Consider the following 21,259-nt stretch of genomic DNA (forward strand, 5'->3'; position numbering starts at 1 on the left):
GCTCGGCGTGGGCTCAACCTCACAACCCTGAGATCATGGCATGAGCTGAAATCAAGAGTCAGACATTTAACCTATTGAGACACCCAGGCAACCCCCCCTAAAATTTTCATATTTAAAAAAATATTTGCCTCTGAGAATCAACAAGATTGATATTATCTTAATTCTTACCATAACTTCATGTGGTGGAAATATGTTGCTCACAAAAGTTAGGCAAATAAACCAAGACAACAGTGTTAAAATTACAGATAAGGCATACGTACATAAAGTCATTTGCTTCTTTCAGGATAGAGTTGGTCTTAGGTCAAAGGACAAAGCAGGTGAGATTTGTCCCACACTCTTCCATTCTCCATTTCAGCCACTCCTCCTTTCCTGTCACTTGTCCACAGGCAACTCAGCATTCTTTGATTCACCTTAACATCAGATCATTCCATACCCTTGCTGTAGCAATGTTGACTGCCTGCGATCATTTAGCTATTCATTCAAAAACATTTAATGTTCACCTATTAAGTGCCCTCAAGAACGACACTAGAATTCATATACAAGAAAAAATACCCACAGGGAGGAAAGACCCAAGGAATGTTTCTCACAATTTCTAATATTTCTCATGATTACTAAAGTGGTTCTCCTATTCCATCCCTACAGTCAAAGATATTGCGTCACAGGCTTCCAGAATTTCTCACACCTTGCATTCAGTCCTGAGTGCAGAACTTTGCTTAGAACCCTCTTCAAGAAAGGACTGGTTAATCCACTAGGAGGAATGTGGTCAGCTGAAAGCCACCAGCTGTTGGCCTCTTCAGGGACGACCTCAGCTTTCTAGCCAAGGGCATGCTTTTGTTGGGATAGCCCATCACTGACTGGATAAGGATGAGGTGTGAGTGCAGCCATTGCTGCCCCACACAGTATACTCTAAGGGAAAATCAGTGCACAAGAGCTTCCTGTGGGACTAGCACAGAGCAATGTCAGGTCCGCAGACTAGTCTGATGTTTCCCGCCTTTCCTTTTCCCAGGTGTTACTCCCCAACAAAACGTCCCTACTCCCCATGCCTTCTCAACATGTGCTTTCCTACCTGCAAAATTTTGCTTTTCGTCCACTTGAAAAGGCCCTCTCTTCTCCTCCATGCAGTTAAATCTTCTGCTTTTTTGGAAACCTACTTGAGAGCACTGCCTTCCACGAAAAAGTCTGTTCAGTCTCCTTCAGCCCGTGTAAAAAATCTCGATGATCCCAATCTATGTTGGACTTACAGTGACAGCTACTTAACTAATTGTTATGTTGTACTATAACCGCCTTATATATATTGGTTATATTTTCTCAATATCTTAAAGGCATCTACGATAGGTAGCAGACCTGCCCTGCCCAGGTCCCCCCAGATTCAAAATTTCTATTGGTGTGGATGAAGCCCCTTTGGGTGCACGTTCAAAGACCAGCCCCGCAGATCCTCTTCTGGCCACTGCCCTTGGACTGTTGGGACCACTTTGTCAAGAGGTGCAGACATCTAGGAGTGCCTGGATGTTTATTTTAATCCCCTCATCATCTCCCCTCCCCTGACCTCTCTCACCCCCCTGAAACCGTTAACCAATCTGGTAATTGACTGTTGGGGGAAAGCCCAGCAAATTTGCCTAGATTTAGACAACTCCAAGGCATAAGTTAAAACCCAGCATTCCTCTGCGTAATCATGATAAACCTTATTTTCTGTGGGTCTTGCAGCTAAAATTTTACAGTCGCCTATCTTCTCCCTCTTGCTGTCCTGCCTCCTCCACCTCCATGTTAATCTCCTCTGGGAGCACTTGCTTTAACATTAATTTCACATAAATATTCATGTGTGCTTCTGAGATAACACATATGTTTTCTGTGTACTACACGTAGCATCTAACGTTGCGTGGGATATGTTAGTTTAAACCATACACAATTACTGTTATTCAACTGTTCATGACCAATAGTCATTTCCAGTGATTTCCAAGTTGTGGCTCCATATTGAATAATTGATCAAGAGGAAATGAATTACTTAATTCGGAGAAAAAGTAGATTAGGCTAACTTCAGTAATTGCCTTTGTAAATTAAAAAATCATATACACATAATAATAATAATAATACATAGGCCTACACACAAATACATGACAGAATTCATGTTGTGCAACCATTTTCTATACACTTATAATATGACAAGGGCAGGAAGTAGGCTTAAATCAAACAGTATGATTTCTGATGACTTATCGGGGAAAATGAATAAACTCTTTGATCGTTGGATTTGGGGAAGACTTTTGAAAACAAGAAAACCATTGCTTGCGTCCACAAATTTAGTTACAAAGATCCATTACACCAATGGCTTGATGTAATATAAACGCAACAAACAGATCACGCCCATAATTTGTATTTTGCTATGTAACATCGGGAAAACTTACAAGTTAAAACTTTATAAAATTTTTTCCAAGGAGAGCCTTATATAGGAAAGCAACAGACTTTTTGGTATAATTTAGTTATCATCCTGCCTAGACGTGGATGCTGAATCCAATGGCCTCTGAAGGCTTTTTCCAGTCTCACAAGGTGAGGATGTTTTGAAGACTAATGAGGACATACTTATTCAACATCATTCTCTATTTTATTTTCACATGAAAATAGGAAGCTTCGGTTCCCTGGTGGTTTAGTAATTAGACATTATCACGGCTGCGTTTTGAGATTGGTTTCTGGTCAGGGAATGGAAAATTTTCAGTACCTAATATAAAAATATTCGACTGCCTCACTAAAAATACCTATTGCATTGAAGGGAAATTATTCACACAAAGCATTTAAATCTTCAACAATTGAATTTGTGGACTAATTGGCATTTTTGTTAATTCATTAAACAAACACTGATTAAATACCTTAATTTAGTACTTAGTAAAAAAGTACTGAACAAGGCAGAATAGGGATGCAAAGGCTTATAAGGTTAGGTTACTCTCATTAAGGGCGTTTAAATCTAAATGACAAGACACATGTTCATAAATAATTATCAGAAAAGACAGGACAGAAATAAAAATAGGCTCAATTTATCCGTTGGAAAATATTAATAACCTATCAGGTGAATATATTTCCTCTATCTTTCACAAATTTCCCTCAGCTACTTGTACTCTTTAAGAAATAGTTTTATTTTAGGTGCCTGGGTGGCTCAGTCGTTAAGCGTCTGCCTTCAGCTCAGGTCATGAGCCCAGGGTGCTGGAATCGAGCCCCGCATCGGGCTCCCTGCTCTGCAGGAAGCCTGCTTCTCCCTGTCCCACTCCCCCTGCTTGTGTTCCCTCTCTCGCTGTGTCTCTCTCTGTCAAATAAATAAAATCTTAAAAAATAAATAAATAAAAAGAAATAGTTGTATTTTGATAGATTTCAGCTGCAAACATCTCAAAACCAACTTTGCAGCCTGCCATTGGGATTAGTGAGGTGGAATAGTTTGGGAGATAAACCACAGTGCACATTTCTTAAAGAATCTTTTTATTTACCTGATATGGTTCCAAATGGCTTTGTCATTTTCTCCCCCTGATGATACATTTTCTCATTTCTCTTTCTTGCTCAGTGGATATCTTCCATAAACAGAAGGACTACATAATATTAAGAAACCTTTGTTAGCCCAAGATTCACTGACTTCACAAAATAGCATAAATCTGACCTTATCCTCTTAAATTGCATTTTTTACTTTTAGCCCAAACAGGTGTGTGTGTGTGTGTGTGTGTGTGTGTGTGTGTTAATACTTGTAGAAATAATGCGATGTAAAATGAATAAGCCTTCACAAGGCTTATTGCTACTATTGTACTGAACTTGAAGACACGGTATTACTCACCAGGCTGAACTACAACCCTGAGAAAAAACAGATTGCATCATTACTACCTTTGCTCACCTGAACCCAAGCTGTATAACTGGGTCACTGTGTTTAAAAAATTATATTGTGCTTAGTGGCTCAATCGGTTAAGCGTCTGCCTTCAGCTCAGGTCATGGTCCCAGGGTCCTGGGATGGATCCCCACATCTGGCTCTGCTCAGTGGGGAGCCTCCTTCTCCCTCTCCCTCTGCTGCTCCCCCTGCTTGTGCTCTCCTGATCTCTCTCTGTGTCAAATAAATAAATAAGATCTTTAAAAAATAAATAAATAATACATTGTGCTTAAAAAATATACTTGAATTCTGAAACAACTGTCACTTGTGAAATAGGAAGCCCAGGGCTGGTAACATCAGTAACTTGCATCCCTTCCATGTCTTGAACGCCAAGAATTATAACAAAATGTATTCAAACCATGCTTATGTAGTCTCCATTTTTATAAACCTAGCGAGAATTATTTTCCTAATTTTATCAGCTGTTTGTTTCCAAAATTTTTGGAGGAATTAAACCTGGGTAACAGGAGGGCCTGGTATACGTGCTGGTTTGAAACCTCAGGGGTTCTGCAGGTGAAATATGAAACTGGCTCCAGGACAGAGGGCAAGGCGAGACTGAAGGAAGGCCGTTCCGGCATGGTAGGTGGCAGGTTGGATAAACAAGGGAACTTACTTATGAGGCTTATCTGGGTGGCCACAAGATGAGTAGATCTCCACACCCACTTGCCAGAATCTACAAGTTGAAATAGAGGCCTTCCCTGGGCTCAGTCATGTATCCTCTCCAGATGGTCTGGACAACACATTGCTTTCTCAAGACGGCATCCTTGAAAATGGTTCTCACTGTGGGGAATGGTGGGCAGAACACAAATTCCCAGGACAGGGGAGGAGGCGAGGAGTCTCCAATGGCCAGGTCCAGCTCAAGTGGGCTGGGGAAGGAGCCAAGGAAAGATACAGGTGTCAGATGGGTGCTAGCTTCTGCCGGGACCAGCAGGGAGCTCTGGGGATGAACTATACCAGAGTTGGTCTGCTTTGAAGCAGGAAGCCAGGTTTTGGTACAAATCTGTCCATTTGTCACTGGCTTCAGACTATCCCCAGGGAGGGGGTGGGGGGCCATCTTCTAAGCTGACGCATTACCTGTTCTGAAGAGGGCCATTCTCTGAGAAGGGAACAGCTATGAGAAGTTAGCACTAACCCCAACGGCAGCTGGGGATGGGTGCCCTGGCCTGTTAGAGAGGCTTGGTTGTGGCATCGACAGTACCCACGATCACCCACCCTGGGCTTCTCTGTGCTTTTCAGATCTACTTGCTTCTTACGTTGTTTATTCCATTCAGGCACAGTTTCTCCAGGATTCTGGTTGGTCCCAATAACTGGACAATTTACAAGAGGGGATTAGTAAGATGAGCAGCCCCCACGGTTGCAGCTGGCCCCAAGTTCATCAACGATGCTCAACAACCCTCTTCTCTGTCACCCCTTCCAGATCCCTCACCTTTGGGCTAGGACCTTTGGGTGGCTTGTCTTGCTAAGTGCCCTTGTCCATCAACCTGGGGGATCTGAGCCCCTGGTTACCGACCGTGAACTTACGAGATATTTTATATAATAAATGAGATCGTCAAGGTTATTTTCAGAACTGAAAGATTTGCTTCTGTCTGGTAGCAGCTTTTACTATGAAATCGTCCAAACATACATCATTTTATTGCTGAGTGACACTTCTAAAACATGACCTTTGTTTTCAGAAGTCCACTAGTCTCTCTGGGTGATTGGCTCGGCTACTGCTCAGTACAATGAGACCTCCCCCTCCTCACCCCATAGTGGAAGTGTTGTTTATTCCTTATTTCACAGCTTTTCTCTGAAAACATAAAGTAGAGCAACATGGTGAGCTCTGAATTTTTTAAAAATTAATCTGTAAAGTAAGCATAGTGTGAGGACCACATCTCGCCGTATGAGTCTCCAAATCCAGCTTGTCCTCTGGAATCCCTCCTCCATTATTAGGCAGTTTATCTTTCCATAAGAGAAAGTGACCGCATTTCTTGCTCCAACATATTTCTGCCCATTTTAAGAGTCACAGCTTCTGTTTGAGGTTTAATATCATCTTTCCTTCTTTTCTTTGCTGTTGAAGGGTGCGGTGAGCCTATCCCCTATCTATGACTGATTTAAATGCAAACAGGAACTTCTTAAAACATTAAATGGCCATATGACCTTAGAACAACCTCAAACCTGACTCAGCCAATGGTTCTTGACCACCTAGTTGCACTCACATGTTTTCAGTGCTTAAATAACACAGCTACAGCGTAAGTTCAGGGTCTGTCAGGATTCTAGACCTTGTCCAGTGTCCATATGATGATGGAGGTGCTTGGGACGTACAGGAGAGGGAAGAAAGTGGGCAAGTCCTCTCTGGGCTATTAAGAAAGAAACGGTCATGGACCGGTGCCAACTACTGGAACGACCTTGCTCACAGGGATACCTGTTTTATTAAGACAGATTCTCCATAATTGCATGTCCCACTAGAATCTCCATGGATATATTTAAGATCACCCCAGTGATACTCATTATCAAGAAAGTTTAGGAAACGTTGTTTTAAGGAAAAGGTAACATGCGAGGTGTCTTCCAAAGCCTTGCGATATTTAAGTGGTGAATGAATGTTTCACAGCTGCCTGGAAAGCTGATTCATGAGAAGACAAGAACACCCCAGAGACATTCAGTATCATGCTTCCTGCTGGGACGTCGAGGAAACACACTGTGGTAAGCCTCCCTCAGGCTCTCCATCATTAAAATGCATCTACTCTGCATAGACTGAATTCTGAACACGTTAATCCATGAGTTAGCAAGCAGTAGATGCCTCCTGCTTTGCCCTTTTATATTTTTAAAGTAGGTCTTCTGGACCTTTAGTTTCCCTGCCCGAGGTGTCTCCAATAGAGAAAATTCAATCACATCAACATTTAGTGGCAAGTGGGTCATATGTCAACCCTGAAATCACACAATATAAACAAATGTGTACAGATTAAGATCAATCTTAACCTCAGTGCCATCTATACATAAATCTAGTCTGAAGGAATCCTGGAGTCAAACAGGTCCCTAAATTCCCCTAAAGCACATGGCATCCCCCACCTCATGGATATATTTTTAAGTCTTTTTTTTTAAAAAATCTTTTTTATGTTTAAGTAAGTAGGCTCCACGTCCAGCTTGGAGCCCAATGTGGGGCTTGAACTCATGACCCTGAGATCAAGACCTGAGTTGAGATCAAGAGTCCAATGTTTAACTGACTGAGCCACCCAGGCATCGGATCCCCCATGGATATTTCAATTTCTCTTTTAGCAATTGTCATTGTTTTCTCAGTTACTCACTATGGTGTCAAGTGGGGTGCTAATTTTAGGTGGAAATCAGCAGTAGGGACAGATGAGTTAGTGAGAAGAAATATCTCATTTTCATTAAATTCTTACTATCTCGAGTTTCATAGTTACTGCCACTGCAAAGCACTTGCCAGACCATGAACAAAATTTTCTCCAACTCATAGTTTAGTGTCTTGGTACTACATTGGCCTGGCTTCATCCTCTGTATTATAAAGTTCCCTGCATTTGACAGTTGTCTTTCTGTTTGACAGTGCTCCTTCCCTGATCTCACACTGTTGAATACAGATTTAACTGCACAGGCTCTCACATTCAAATGCCTTCTGGGGCCAGGCGTTAAAACAGGCTTGGGAGTAAGGAGCGAACGGGAAGAATATGCCTGTGTAAAGGAGACACAGGACATCTCCAGCTGCTCTTTGCCGTGCGGAAATGCACACCTGAACTGCCCAGATCTTCCTATTTTTCAGGATAAACTAAAAATCTCATGGTTTTCAATGTTGGTAATTGATTTTAATTTGTCAAAAATGTTTTGCAAGTCAAACAACACACACCTGCGAATTATACTGAAATCCTAGAACAGAGATTCACTTTCACTGAATTACAGCAATAAATCTAGCTACAGAGCCGGTTGGGCCTCCCTAATTTTACTAATAAGAAAACACAAGGGATCATGAGCAGATAGAGACATTAAGGACATTAAGAATCTGTCTTTTATGATGATTGTCCACTCTCATGTATGCTGAGTTCCTACAGATTCCAGGAGGCCTGGAGTGAGCTTTTCCATCCCTGCTTCAGTCCATGCATTTCCCAAAACCTTTTCCATAATTCATGGGATTGTTTGGCACCTAAACGTGAATTATAGATACTTAACACAGCCGTTTTTTTTTTATTTTTTTATTGTTATGTTAATCACCATACATCATTAGTTTTGGATGTAGTGTTCCATGATTCATCGTTTGCACATAACACCCAGTGCTCCATGCCGAACGTGCCCTCTTTAATACCAATCACCAGGCTAACCCATCCCCCCACCCCCTCCCCTCTAGAACCCTCAGTTTGTTTTTTTTTATTTTGTTATTGTTATGTTAATCACCATACATTACATCATTAGTTTTTGATGTAGTGTTCCATGATTCATTGTTTGTGCATAACACCCAGTGCTCCACGCAGAACGTGCCCTCTTTAATACCCATCACCAGGCTAACCCATCCCCCCACCTCCCTCCCCTCTAGAACCCTCAGTTTGTTTTTCAGAGTCCATCACCTCTCATGGTTGGTCTCCCCCTCCGATTTCCCCCCCTTCATTCTTCCCCTCCTGCTATCTTCTTCTTTTTTTTCTTAACATATATTGCATTATTTGTTTCAGAGGTACAGATCTGTGATTCAACAGTCTTGCACAATTCACAGCACTTGCCATAGCACATACCCTTCCCAATGTCTATCACCCAGCCACCCCATCCCTCCCACCCCCCCACCACTCCAGCAACCCTCAGTTTGTTTCCTGAGATTAAGAATTCCTCATATCAGTGAGGTCACATGATACATGTCTTTCTCTGATTGACTTATTTCACTCAGCATAACACCCTCCAGTTGCATCCACGTCGTTGCAAATGGCAAGATCTCATTCCTTTTGATGGCTGCATAATATTCCATTGTGTATATATACCACCTCTTCTTTATCCATTCATCTGTCGATGGACATCTTGGCTCTTTCCACAGTTTGGCTATTGTGGACATTAACACAGACCCTGAGAAGGGTCTGAAATGCCTGATTGGTGAGGAGTGTTGCTGAGATTACTAAAACCAATGCCATTATTACTTCATTCACAAAATTTGTAAATCTTGATCTTTAATTATTTCATTAATATGATTTTCTGATTATTCTGACTCGATGAATTCTAAAAAAATATGCTATATATTTTAGAGATACAACCTGAAATAAACTAGCATTATATCAAACAATTGAAAGCAGTGATTGGAGACGATTAAACAAATTGGTAGTTTTTCTAAACAAATGGTCTATAGATTTATTAATGTTTAAATTGCTTTCCATTTTGTGTTGTGAAAAATATTTCCACATGATTTCATCATTTGTTGGAAACGTAGGTTTTTATATAGTTGGTCTTTCTGAAATTTTCAGATATTGGAAAAAAATTATTCCACATGGTTCTGCATTTCCTGAAATGCCAATTATTTTTAAATTTCCTTTAAAAATAAAAAAAAAGGTGCTAATATTGGCCTAAAGTGAATAGATTGTGCTTAGGTTCCTTTTCTAGCTGTAACTTAATTTAAAGATCCATAACCAGAAAATACATTTTAAAAATGTGTCCTTGTGACTTTACTTCCATCCCTTGGGCTATAATATTTTCTGATAGGGGATTGTTCTTTGTTTAGGAGTTCTGATTTCTCTCTTAGAGGAAGGTTCATTCAGTTTTCGCTCTCCTTCTACGTATGTGCCCGTGTGTATGATGTCTAAATCACTTCTCAAGGGTTTCTTAGTGGGTTGAATATCTCCCTACAAGGCAAGATGCCAGCCGTCCCCTGATGGAGCTTTTCAGGGAGTGCAGCCGAGAGATGTCCCCTGGGCCTGAGTATGGTGTTCAAGATTCCAAGCTTTCCCTAAACCTGGTCAGCGAGAAGCTGCAGAAGACATCAGATGCAGCTTCTTGTCCCGGTCACTTACAGTGCATGGAGGTAACCATCAATATTTGAATGGACATCCTGCCTCAGCCACATAGCGACATAATTTAATTTTAAGGGGGAATGTGAACATGTTTAGAAGACTATGATAAGTGTCACCCATGCACTCATTAATTCGCAATTTCATACCCAAAAGGTGAAACTAGTCCGCATCCTCAGAAACTGTGTCCGGGAAGCCCAGCTCACTCACACTCGCTCACACGCGCACGCACACGGGCCCTGCGCGCCTCTATACAGTGTCCTTGTATGTGCCCCGCGTGTGCCCGGCTCCAGTGCACACGGCCGTGGCCGTGCTCAGGCCGAGACCACGACAGGAGCCGGTCGAGGAGAACCCAGCTGTTGCTGTGAGGCTGACTGCCGGTGGCAGCCAGAGAAAGAACCTGCTAGCACCGACCCTCCCGCGCCCCACCAAGCGCAGCCTCCTCTGCCCTTTCCTCCCTCCCGCCCGCCGCGAACTCGCAGCCCCTGCGGCAAAGACAACTCTGATTTAAAAAAAAAAAAAAAAAAGCCGAGAGCAAAGAGCCCTGACCCTCCCCCGCCCCCCAACCCCTCGCCCGCAGGCCCCGCGCCCGGGTGGCAGCAGCGCGCGCCTGCACGCGAGCCGCGGCCCCGGCTGGGTGGCGCGCGCCGACGGAGCGCGGGAGGTGAGGGACCGCGTCCCCGCGGGGTGGGCGCCGCGCCTGGCCCGCCGCCGCCGCCGCGCCCGCGGCACCATGACCGCTGCGAGCACTGGGGTTACAGGTTGGTCACGGCCGCCCTCGCCCGAGGCCTGGGCGCGCACTGGTGGCCCTCGTCGGGCGGGGCAGGGCGGATGCGTGCGGGGGGCGAGGGCCCGGCGCGGGGGCGGTGGCGGCGGCGGCGGCGGCGGCGGGGGGGGGCGGGGGGCGGAAGGGGCAACAAGCCTCGGCGGGGGAGGGGCGCGGGCGGCCGCGAGGCCCCTCCCTGCCGCGGCGGCTGGATGCGCCGTCCCCGCCCGGGCAGCGCGCGGGTGGGCGCCGGGAGCCAGGGGCGCCGGATCCGGGCCTGCCCCGCCAGCCACCCCGGGGCAGGTGGCCGGGGCTGCGGCGGCTGCGCTGCGCGGCGTGCGGCGGCCCCTCCGCGCCTGAGGGCGAGCGCGCCGGCGGTGGGAGGCCGCCCTGCTCCAGCAGGTTTCCCAAGGGGCCGGGGCCTTGCCCACCCCACCTGACTCCTGCGGATTGCTGTGTGCTTCAGAGCCCTCATTTTATTAATGGGCCTGGTTGAGCCGCTGTCATTAGGGTGGCCCACAGCCAGCAAAGCAACAGCGTTTTGTCATTGAGCCCTTAAGAGACTGGCTCGCATCTTAAGACGGGCCCAGAACTCCCCGAACAAGCAAGGGGTTGTCCCTCTGACTCGGAATTGCCTTCCTTCAGGATGGTTTATAACTCTGAACTCAGGTCCTTATAAATTCTTAAAGTATCATAGGATGAATCTTTCAATGTCACATTATCAAGGATGTGTACTTGTACACATATAGGTTCAGGCCTCTGGAAGGTTCTAGTCTTAATCGTGTGTGTGTGTGTGTGTGTGTGTGTGTGTGTGTGTGTGTGTTCATTATCTGGTTTTCCCTGGTGGTGAAATGGGGACCAGTGACTGTTGTGTATCAGAAGGCCAAGGTTGGAGGAGAAGACCTTTGTCAGGGAGCAGAAATTAACAAGTTCGTTTACAATTTGTGATTTCCATTTTCATAGCTACAACTGTGATTTGATTGGAAATGAAGTAGGAAAGGACAGGGTGGCCTATGGCTGATATTCTCAAGGCGGGTATACGAGCAGCAGTGGTTTTTTACATTCCAAGATTAAGTTCCAACAGTTCTAAATGACAATCATGGCTTCTCACAGCTCTACAACAGCAACAACCTATTTTTTCATTGGTTGGGTTTTATTCTGTGGGCCTCTCTAGGTTGGATTCTTAGTCTTCTGTGGTATATTTTGACCCAGCTATTGCTAAAGCCAAGTAAAGTGAAGGAACAATCGGGCTTGGGAGGAAAATTAAAAAGTGAACGGGCTCATGGTATCCCTTTCCTGTTCGTGGAAGGCAGGACATCTTGGCAGAACAGTTATGCTGTCCCTGCTAAGGACTATTCCAGAACTTCTATAAAAACTGGACAAGTCATGTCTTGTGGAATGGTGGTGCTGTAGTTATAACTTTAGATATCACTTGCAAGATAGTGAAAAGAGGAAAAATGTACTTCTAAAAGAAAAAAAAAACCCTCAAAGTTATATAATTTCCTTGCAGTTGAAAGACTGGAAGGTTGGAGTGCCATTTTCTTCTTCCTTGAGTATGGTATTTCTTTGAAATGTGTTTCATTTGCTTCTCTTTCCTGCATACATTGTTTGTATGTGTGCACGCGTGCATGTGTGCACACACCTGGGCATGCACGTACATATTTGTTGTATAAAAAAAGTTACGAATTGTTTCCCAAAAATGGTGTCAACATTTTAAAGGTTAACTATCATGTTGTATGATTTTTACCTTCTTCAAAGACCCACGCAAGAAGCTTTTACACCTCAAAAGTCTTTGTATGCAAACATTAAACATTTAAAAATTTATCCTTTGATTTTTAAAATAACCAGCCATGAAAGAAATGACAGATGACAAAAAAAGAATAAACGTCCATAGTCCTAATAACTGAACGCAAATGATTATAAGATCTATGTATTTGCTATAATCTTTTTAAAACTACATGACTTTGTGTAGTTGGAATCATGGCATTGTACTGTTTTTATACTGGTTTTCCCATTTAATATTTAGCATAAGCAATTTTTTTTTATTCTATACAGTATTCTTACTTAAAAAATTCTAAATAGCTGTATAAGACTACACCCCATGAATATAGCTTCACTTCTATGACCGTACCTCTGGTCATTGCACGTTTGTTGTTTCCAGTTTCTCATCATTACAAATAACATATCAAAAGTATTTGATAATCAAAATAAATGGATTATCAAAATTATTATGGAAATATATAATGTATATAATGGATATACTGTATCTATCTAGCTTTAGGTTGTTTTCCTAAAGATATAAATTTGAATAAGATGTTTTCTATGTTTCTGCAGTAAATATGCCTTCTTTTGGTATTTGTGGATCACTTTCCCTCTTTTACAGGGATAAAGGAAAATTAAAAAATATCTTGGACATAGAACCTTTGCACTATGTAAAGACTTGACCTTTAACCAATTCATCTAAAATCAAGATGATAAAATATACTTCTTAGTGCAAAACCAAGATAAGAATGTTATGAAAGTGGTCAGGTGAAGAAAAAAAGTAAGTTAATGCAAGGTCTTTTAGGAATAATGATTTTTGAGCCCAGGAGTCTAATTCTGGTTTTTTGCTTCCTAGTCAGACTTGAAATACATGATCAAAGGACTTTATATAGTGAGAAACCTGTACCCCACAGTCACAGGGAAGGGAAGACCATTTCCTTGTGGGCTGTGGACTCCGAGGCATTTCTGGTAGATTCAGCACAGATGGAACTGGACAGATGGGATGGATGGCAAAACTCAGGTTCAGGCCACAGTTCCCTTTCGACTTGTACAAAAAATAAGGAACAGAGCTCCAGGCAGAACTCCTTTATCTGAAGGGTGAAGTCTGAAGTTGACTTCTCAAGCAGTTTCTCCAGGAGACCCTGGGGCAGGCACAGCCATACCAGATGGAATGTGCTCCAAAGACAGGGACTGACCCCATGGTCCAGAGAGGGGCGCGGGCCTGGGGGTTCTGGGAAAAGAGTCAGGAGATGAGAAGACCAAAGATCAGCACACTGTGGCCAAAGGAAGCGTGTCTGCAGAGACTGAGTGGGACTTCTCTCCAATTATGCAAAGGAAAGAGAAGGGGAGACTTTGTTTGGAGCAGGATGATATGTCTGGAAGACAGCCAACAGAGAGGCACAAAGAAGTGCTCTTCCTGACAGGGAGATCAGAGCAGATGGGGCGCAGGCCACGTTCTAAGTGAAATGTGAGCACTGTTTTCTTTTAGATGAAAACAAATAACCCAAATATGCAGATGGAGATGAGTTATACTGGACCGGGAAGGACTAACAGAAAGTAGCTGACGTCTTGTTAGAGCCTAGTGAATACTTTGCATTTGAAAAACTGAAAAAGGAAGAATACCCCATCTGTTTTCTGATCAAGTTAAATTTTTTTTTTTGCCGGGTGTGCAAAATGGGTAAAGGGGGTCAAAAAGTATGAACTTTCAGTTATAAAATAAATAAGTCACGGGATGTAATGGACAGCATGGTGACTGCAGTTAATAATACTGTGTTGCATATTTGAAAGTTGCTAAGAAAGTAGATCTTAAAAGTTCTCATCACAGGAAAAAAATCATAAACTATGGTGGTGGATGCTGTCTAACTTACTGTGGTGATCATAACAACAAAAAGAAAAAGGAAAAAAAAATGTTTATCTACAAAGAGAACATGTATACCACCTTCATATATACCCTTTCCAAAATTAAGTATCAGCAAGCAGTAAAATAATATCCCCAAATTATATAATTCTGAATAATACCAGAAGACAATTCTCGTAGGATACTCCTATGGGTCAAAAATGAAATAGAAAAAAAGGTGAAGACATACATATTAGGCAAGTGAAAGAAAATGTGAAGGAGAAGAATGTAAATAACAGAACAGTTGTTTGAAAAGTGATTAGATGAGAAAAAAGGACCTTAAAGCAATAAAAGTTACCATCTTTAATAAAGTTATGATTATGAGCCTTCTAGCAATACCAGTGATCACAGCAATGTAATATTTTTAGCCAAAAGTATTTTTAAGTGTATCTATTTTGGGAGACATGGCCCATAGATGCAGTATTTTCTCAAAGGGTTCTGTGACCTGTGATGGGATAAGAAATCAGCATTTCAGCCTAGGAAGTAAAGAAAACAACACAAGAGAACTAGAGAGGACGAGAAAGGAGTTAACGTTTAAAAAACACATGTGAATTCGTTATAAAATAAGGAAGCTTTAGACATGATAGAAAAAAACTGAACAGCCAGAGCATTCCAGTTTTTGAGGAACATTAGTATACATCCAAGAACTAAAGAATGAGGTCAAGAAGAAGGAGAAAAATAACAATGGGGATCAGTGAAGGAAGGTGTTGGAGAAATTGGGTGTGCAATACCTGGAACCAGACTATGATCATGGAGCCAAGAAGTAGATAGTAGATTTATCAGCAGAACGAATGCTAACAGATCCTGGTGATCAAACCAGTAGAAGGAAAGGGAGGGCATGGGTGGAAAATAAATCCAGGATTTCAAGCTCGGGTGATTGATTGGCGGTGTTTTGTTTTGTTTTGTTTTTTCCTATTCAACTAATCACTTCTTCATCTCTCAGTGAGCAGTATCTATAGATTAAATCATTTGCTTCATTAATTTTTAAATCTGTTCTTTGTTGTAATTATGAAATCCATAGGTCAGCTTCGTGGATCACTTCTGAAGTAGAGGAAGGATTTTTAAAAATTAGTATTTCTGAAAAGGACAAATTACATAAGCCTCTATCGGACAAGATACAAATTTGTATCAGACAAGATACAAGTCAGTGATGACTTAAGACACTGTTAAATATATATTACAGAAGTTGGGGTTAAAAAATCCTGGATAATGTAAAATGAGAGGATCTCTGAAGGATGGAAAACTTCCTTAACTATTCCTCCCAGGAGCTAAAACACAGAGATGGAGATAAGTATTGTGAATAAGGGATTTACATTTTTAGAAATAGGGCTTCTTGGATTTGGAAACACCTTTCGTTGAATTAGTATTTCCATTTCCTTCAATTTGGTATGTCAATACTTTATGGAGAAAAAAAATATTAAACTCTGGGGAACCACAAAACAATTTTCTGCTGTTTATTACGTAAAAACTAAAGCAATTTTAAAACCTAATTAGTTGAACTAGACAATTTGTTTATGATTTCTTCGTTTCAAGAAATGAATAGCCATTTTCAAGGTATATTCTAGACTAGAACGTTGTAGTAGAAAAGCCAAGGAAAAGAGTTCTTAATTATGTTCTCATAAGGGCCCCTGGGTGGCTCAGTTGGTTAAGCGACTGCCTTTGGCTCAGGTCATGATCCTGGAGTCCCGGGATCGAGTCCCACATCGGGCTCCCTGCTCGGCAGGGAGTCTGCTTCTCCCTCTGACCCTATCCCCTCTGATGTGCTCTCTCTCTCTCTCTCATTCTCTCTCTCAAATAAATAAATAAAATCTTTAAAAAAAATTATGTTCTCATAAGACAAAAACCAAAATCTTATTCTTGTATATAAAGTATATTCCATGTAGTTATTTTTTTGAGAAAATTCTGAAGGTCTCTGAGGAAAACTTAAGAATATAATATACTGCATGTACATACAGTTATAAATCAAAGTTTTTGTCTCTGATTTCTATTTTGTTTCAGTTGTTTAGAACTAGTCTCTCTTATTTTTATCCCCAAACAACCAGTCTTGACTCTGAACTATAAACTCCGGAGGTATTAAGATGCTCTTCTGAGCGTCTAGATCAGTGACCCCATCATTAATTGGGACCACTTCTGGGATAGTGTGTTAGAATTCCCTGGGGACCATTTCCCATAGTCCACCCCAGAAGGTTCTTAGTATGCCTGATGTGAAGGACAGCCAGGGTTGAGAATGTTTAAGAACCTCCCTGGATGATTCAGAGGTCCAGCAGTCTTTGGAAACTGCTATTTGGAGACCTTTCACCTTCTTTGTCCAAACTTGACAGATTCCTATTACAAAATCAAATCACCACAAACAAAAAAATAGGGTAACTCCTTTTGAATTGCCATCTTATTTAAGTACGGTCTGGTAAAGTTTTGAAAACCACTATTTTAAACCATCCATCTTCTTTGTGCTTTGCAGATTCATTACAAGATTAAGCGACCACAATAAAAATAGATAATCTCCTTTTCTGAGTTTTCATAGTATTTAAATGATAATAGTAGTTTATCAAGATAAAATTCCTGTCCCTGAACTCTTGGAAGATGAAAACCCTCGGAGGCCCTGCAGCCATGTAGAGGACGGGAGAACCTTTACCGGACTATTCGGAGATTGGGAAATGTGACCTTCTTGCAAAGTCACACCATCAACCTCTGGTGATTTCTAACTCTGACATTCTTTTCCTGAAATTTTCTTACACCTACACTGTACCCAGAATTAAGTCTCAAAATTATAAATGTATATCCTTCCTAGCTTGGAGTGAATGACAAGTTTTGTTAAAAGGATTGATTGGTAGAGATCTGGCCAGAGGCTGATTGCCTCAATTTGTAATCAATACAGTGATTAGGTGACACAAATAGAGGCCCGTGCCCTTTCCTGTGGCTGGGCCAGTTTAGTTTGGGATGCAGGGTATAACAACAAAGGGGTTCTGAGCCATTCCAGTCTATCCTGAGTTCCTTTCCAAATCCAGTGATTTTTAAAGGGCAAAGAAAATTCAATTTTCACAAGTAAAAATGAAAAAAACAGAATTCTTAGTAATGACGGTTTTGAAGCATTCGTAGAAAGAACGAGAAAAAAGGTAATAATGCTGTTTTTCTTTGGGATTTGGGAAGTAGAGTCAGTATAAAAAGTGGGGGACCATTTTCTTTCTTTTTTATTATGTTCAGTTAGCCACTGTATAACACATCATTTGTTTTTGATGTAGCGTTCAGTGATTCATTAGTTGCGTATAACGCCCAGTTCTCACCACAACACGTGCCCTCCTTAGTACCCATCACCCTGTTACCCCATCCCCGCACCGTCATCCCCTCTGAAACGCTCAGTTTGTTTCCTGGAGTCCACAGTCTCTCATGGTTCGTTTCCCTCTCTGATGTGCCCTTCCCCTTTGGTCCTCTGTTCTGTTTTTAATCAGTGCGCTGACAAAAGGAACAGAGAATGGATGAGCTCGGTTTAGAGGTGGCCTTTTGAAATGTTTCACTTCCTCTGCTTGGTGGCCAGTCCTGGGTGGCCCCTGCGTCCTGCTGAGACTGGACCACGCGTTGCAATGCTCTGTTTTTGCAGGACTACATCCTGATTTAGCGAGGGCCAAGTTGTAGATGAGTAAGCACCCAAAAGAAAAGTGCATTCGGGGAGAGTCAGAGAGAGCTTGCTGCTGTGACCCCAGGGGTCAACATTTCAATGATGTCTCAGTTCTCCTGCTAACGGTTTGCACTCTGCTGACCGCTGGAGCAGACATAAACTCAGGCTACTTTGAGAGACAAAACAACACAGCCACCTGCCTTTTCTGCAAGCAGGAGCCCGATTAGAGGGAAAGATGTGTCTGGCCCATAAAATTCATGAGCAAAGGGGACTGGTGACAGGCCTGCTTAAGAGTGGCCTGGGAGGACTGAACTGCACTTCTCGGGGCTGCCATGCTGCAATTTGGTTTCACCACTTAGACATGGGAGAGGCAAGAATTGGAGAATCTCCATCCCTGATCTCTGAGAAAGAAGATTCTAGTCACCACGCCTTGGAAAGGTCAGACTGAAAGATGTGGACGACTGAAGATCACGGGGTTCAAGATCAGAAAATGACCTCGGGCGGGGCACGTCTACCATCTCTCAATCTCAGTTTAATCTCTAAAATAGGAGTAAGAGAACACTGGCCTCACTGGGGCAGGGCAAGAAGTCAGTGAGATGATCCACACAGATCTCTTAGCCTCACACGTCATAAACTCTAAGCAGATGTCAGGTGTAATTTGTGCAGACTTCACAATGAATTATTTTCATATTGTATTTATTTTAAAGAAATCACAAATGAATTTCATCACTGTTGCAAAATGTTTGAATTTTATAAAAGTTCTTGAATTTCAGACTCCCTGGATTCTAAAATTGTTTCCAATTCATGTGGCATTGGGCAAGTTTGCCTCAGACTTTTAATCTGTACAATGGAGATAATACTAAAAACTACTTCAGAGAGATAGTTAGGCCTTGCAGTTGTGCCTAGCGCAGAGCCAACTTTCCATAAATGTTTGATTTCATCTTTCAAGCAGGGGGAACGAAAGAGAATACATAATGCTTAAAGCTTGATTCTTTTCTGAAATTATGTACAGTGCTTTATGGACTATCACCCTACCCTAAGAACTGATCAAATGCATAAAGTTAGGAGCAACTTCGAGAGTGTGATAATAGATTTTATCATTGGGAGTTTCTTGGGATGTGATGTACTGCAAACTCCAGACAGTGCAGGAGTCCTGTCTGCAAATTTCATAATGTATAGTAATTCTCTCTGAGAATATCCAGAAAGCAGCTGGTCACCTCTCAGGATGACCCAATGCATTATTATTAGAAACTTTTAGAAAAACAGCTACCACTTGCTAACTTCTGATTGATAGCTTCCATTTAGTTTGGATTTTCCTTGCTGGAAGAACCACTACAAAACAAAATGACAACCTTGACCATGTTCTGAGCTGTGGATTTTGAGTATAGCTAAAGGACTTCTCTTGATAAACCCCTTCTTTCTGCCTTGGTACATTCTCTGCAGGAAGCATATATTCTTATGCCAAGGTATCATCAGTGAGACCTAGTTTCTAGTTTCACATTCTCAGCATATTCAGTCAAGAATTTATGAGACTAAGGGTGCTTGGGTGGTTCAGTTGGTTAAGCGTCTGACTGTTGATTTGGGCTCAGATCATGATCTCAGGTTTGTGAGATGGAGCCCCGTGTCCTGCTGGGTGCTGGGCATGGAACCTGCTTAAGATTCTCTCCATCGCCCTCTGATCCTCCCCCCATCCCGCTCACATGAGCGTGTGCTCTCTCTCTAAAAAAAAAATTTATGAGACTAAAACAAACTCTAGGAAATTAAAAAATCTGCCATCTGTAGGAAATTAAGACAGCTGTCTCTTTCCTACAAGATGTAAGATTATCAGGTGAGAGTTCATAAATGCTTTTTTCTCATTTTTATTTTGAAATTTAGAGAAAAGATAATCAAAGCATAATAGAACATTTCTAGAATTCACCCTCAAGGAAAAAGACTGGATAATGAATAATGACTTCAGAAACCTGAAAGTGACATTTAGATAGATTCAGTGAGACATTTGAAGATTCTTGCCAGAAAAAAAGACACATTTTTATAAACGTGTGGCTGGAATAACCATCAAATGAATCATATAATAAAAATGGATTCAATTTTAAGAAATGAGAAATGTCTGCACTATTTTCACACAAAAAAAATAATTGATGCCAAGAGAGCTTATAATCACTAGGTTGTATGATGAGACTATGTTGAAATATGTTGAAAAAGTATTTTCTTTTTATTACCACTCTGAGTTATAGTATAGTTAATTTTAAATTTAATAGTTCTATAAGCCACATTGTCTTGGTTCATATCCTGCCTCATCTCTGAGCCCAAGGGAAAAAGTCCTTGTAAGAATGGAATGACATGATGCGCCATGTGCTTAGAAAGCCTGGCACCTGACGAGCCCTCAGTAAACGTTGGTAGGAGTCTGTCTTTACATGGCAGTTGACGGATTTGGAGAGGAAATCAACTGATGAGCTCATAATTTTACCACGGGAACTTCCTTATCTTCCAAAGCATTTCATCACACTTTTGTGGGTTTTTTTTTTTCTGTAGATTATTGTGTGTGTGTGTGTGTGTGTGTGTGTGTGTGTGTGTGTGTGTGTGTGTGTGTGTTTGAGGACTGTTTTCTTTTGTGTAAAGCATTCAGACTGGGGACTGTATATATTCAGCTTCATATAAAATCCTGCCTGTAATACTTGTCCTTCAGTGGTTTTGAGAATTAAGATCCAAGTTAATTAGTGAGCACCCGCTAAGCAGGAGATGTAGGGCGGTTGGAGTCCACGTGGGAGAGCGCTGTGTACCACGCTATAGAGGCTGTAAGGGGTGAGCTCACAGTGGTGGCTGTGGGATGCTGAGACAGCACAGGACACCAGTCCTTGGTGCCCCTAGGAAAGAACCAAGATGCTGTGGGCTTGTAGAACTAGGGAGGAGTTTCAGCCATTCACAATGGAGTGAGAGGACACTCAGCTGGCAGAGGAGGTGGGGTCATCACAGGCTTTGGAGCACCACTGTACCCTGGAAATCAGAGGAAGGATGAGTGGACGGGGTAGAGAAGCATGAGGCACGGCAGAGAGATTTTGGATCACAGAAAATAAGACAAAAATAGCGGGGCTTGCTCCCTCATTTACAAGCATGGCGTAAAATGCACAATGCTATATTCATTTTTTCTGAATGGACCTCTTCTGTTGGGAAGGACATTTGGCCAGCCAAAATGTGGAGTCTGTATTTACAGAAATAATGGCATTTGGCAGTTCCAGCATCAGGAATAAACATCCCCTTTGTCTTCAAACTGTTATGATCATGTGCTGAAGTACAACGGACTATTTAAATATGCATATGGGAAAGGCAGAAAACTTGTTCCAATACGGGTATCAGTGGTTTGTTGGTTTGG

The 21,259-nt window shown here is 42.1% G+C and overlaps 1 protein-coding gene across 5 annotated transcripts in view; it reads left to right on the plus strand.

Annotated features, from left to right (window-relative positions):
- The first annotated feature begins 9,779 nt into the window (after positions 1-9,779).
- Positions 9,780-21,259, plus strand: part of NALCN (sodium leak channel, non-selective) — a 308,843-nt gene continuing 297,363 nt past the window's right edge. For 3 of the 5 annotated variants that reach the window (XM_027590539.2, XM_027590535.2, XM_027590538.2), the window contains exon 1: positions 9,780-9,866. In XM_027590539.2, coding sequence (XP_027446340.2) covers positions 9,861-9,866 — 6 coding nt within the window. In that variant the 5' untranslated portion in view covers positions 9,780-9,860. The other 2 variants (XM_027590537.2, XM_027590536.2) reach the window with 2 other exon arrangements.

The sequence above is a fragment of the Zalophus californianus genome, chromosome 3 (assembly GCF_009762305.2).
Source record: "Zalophus californianus isolate mZalCal1 chromosome 3, mZalCal1.pri.v2, whole genome shotgun sequence".
NCBI classification, from domain to species: Eukaryota; Metazoa; Chordata; class Mammalia; order Carnivora; family Otariidae; genus Zalophus; species Zalophus californianus.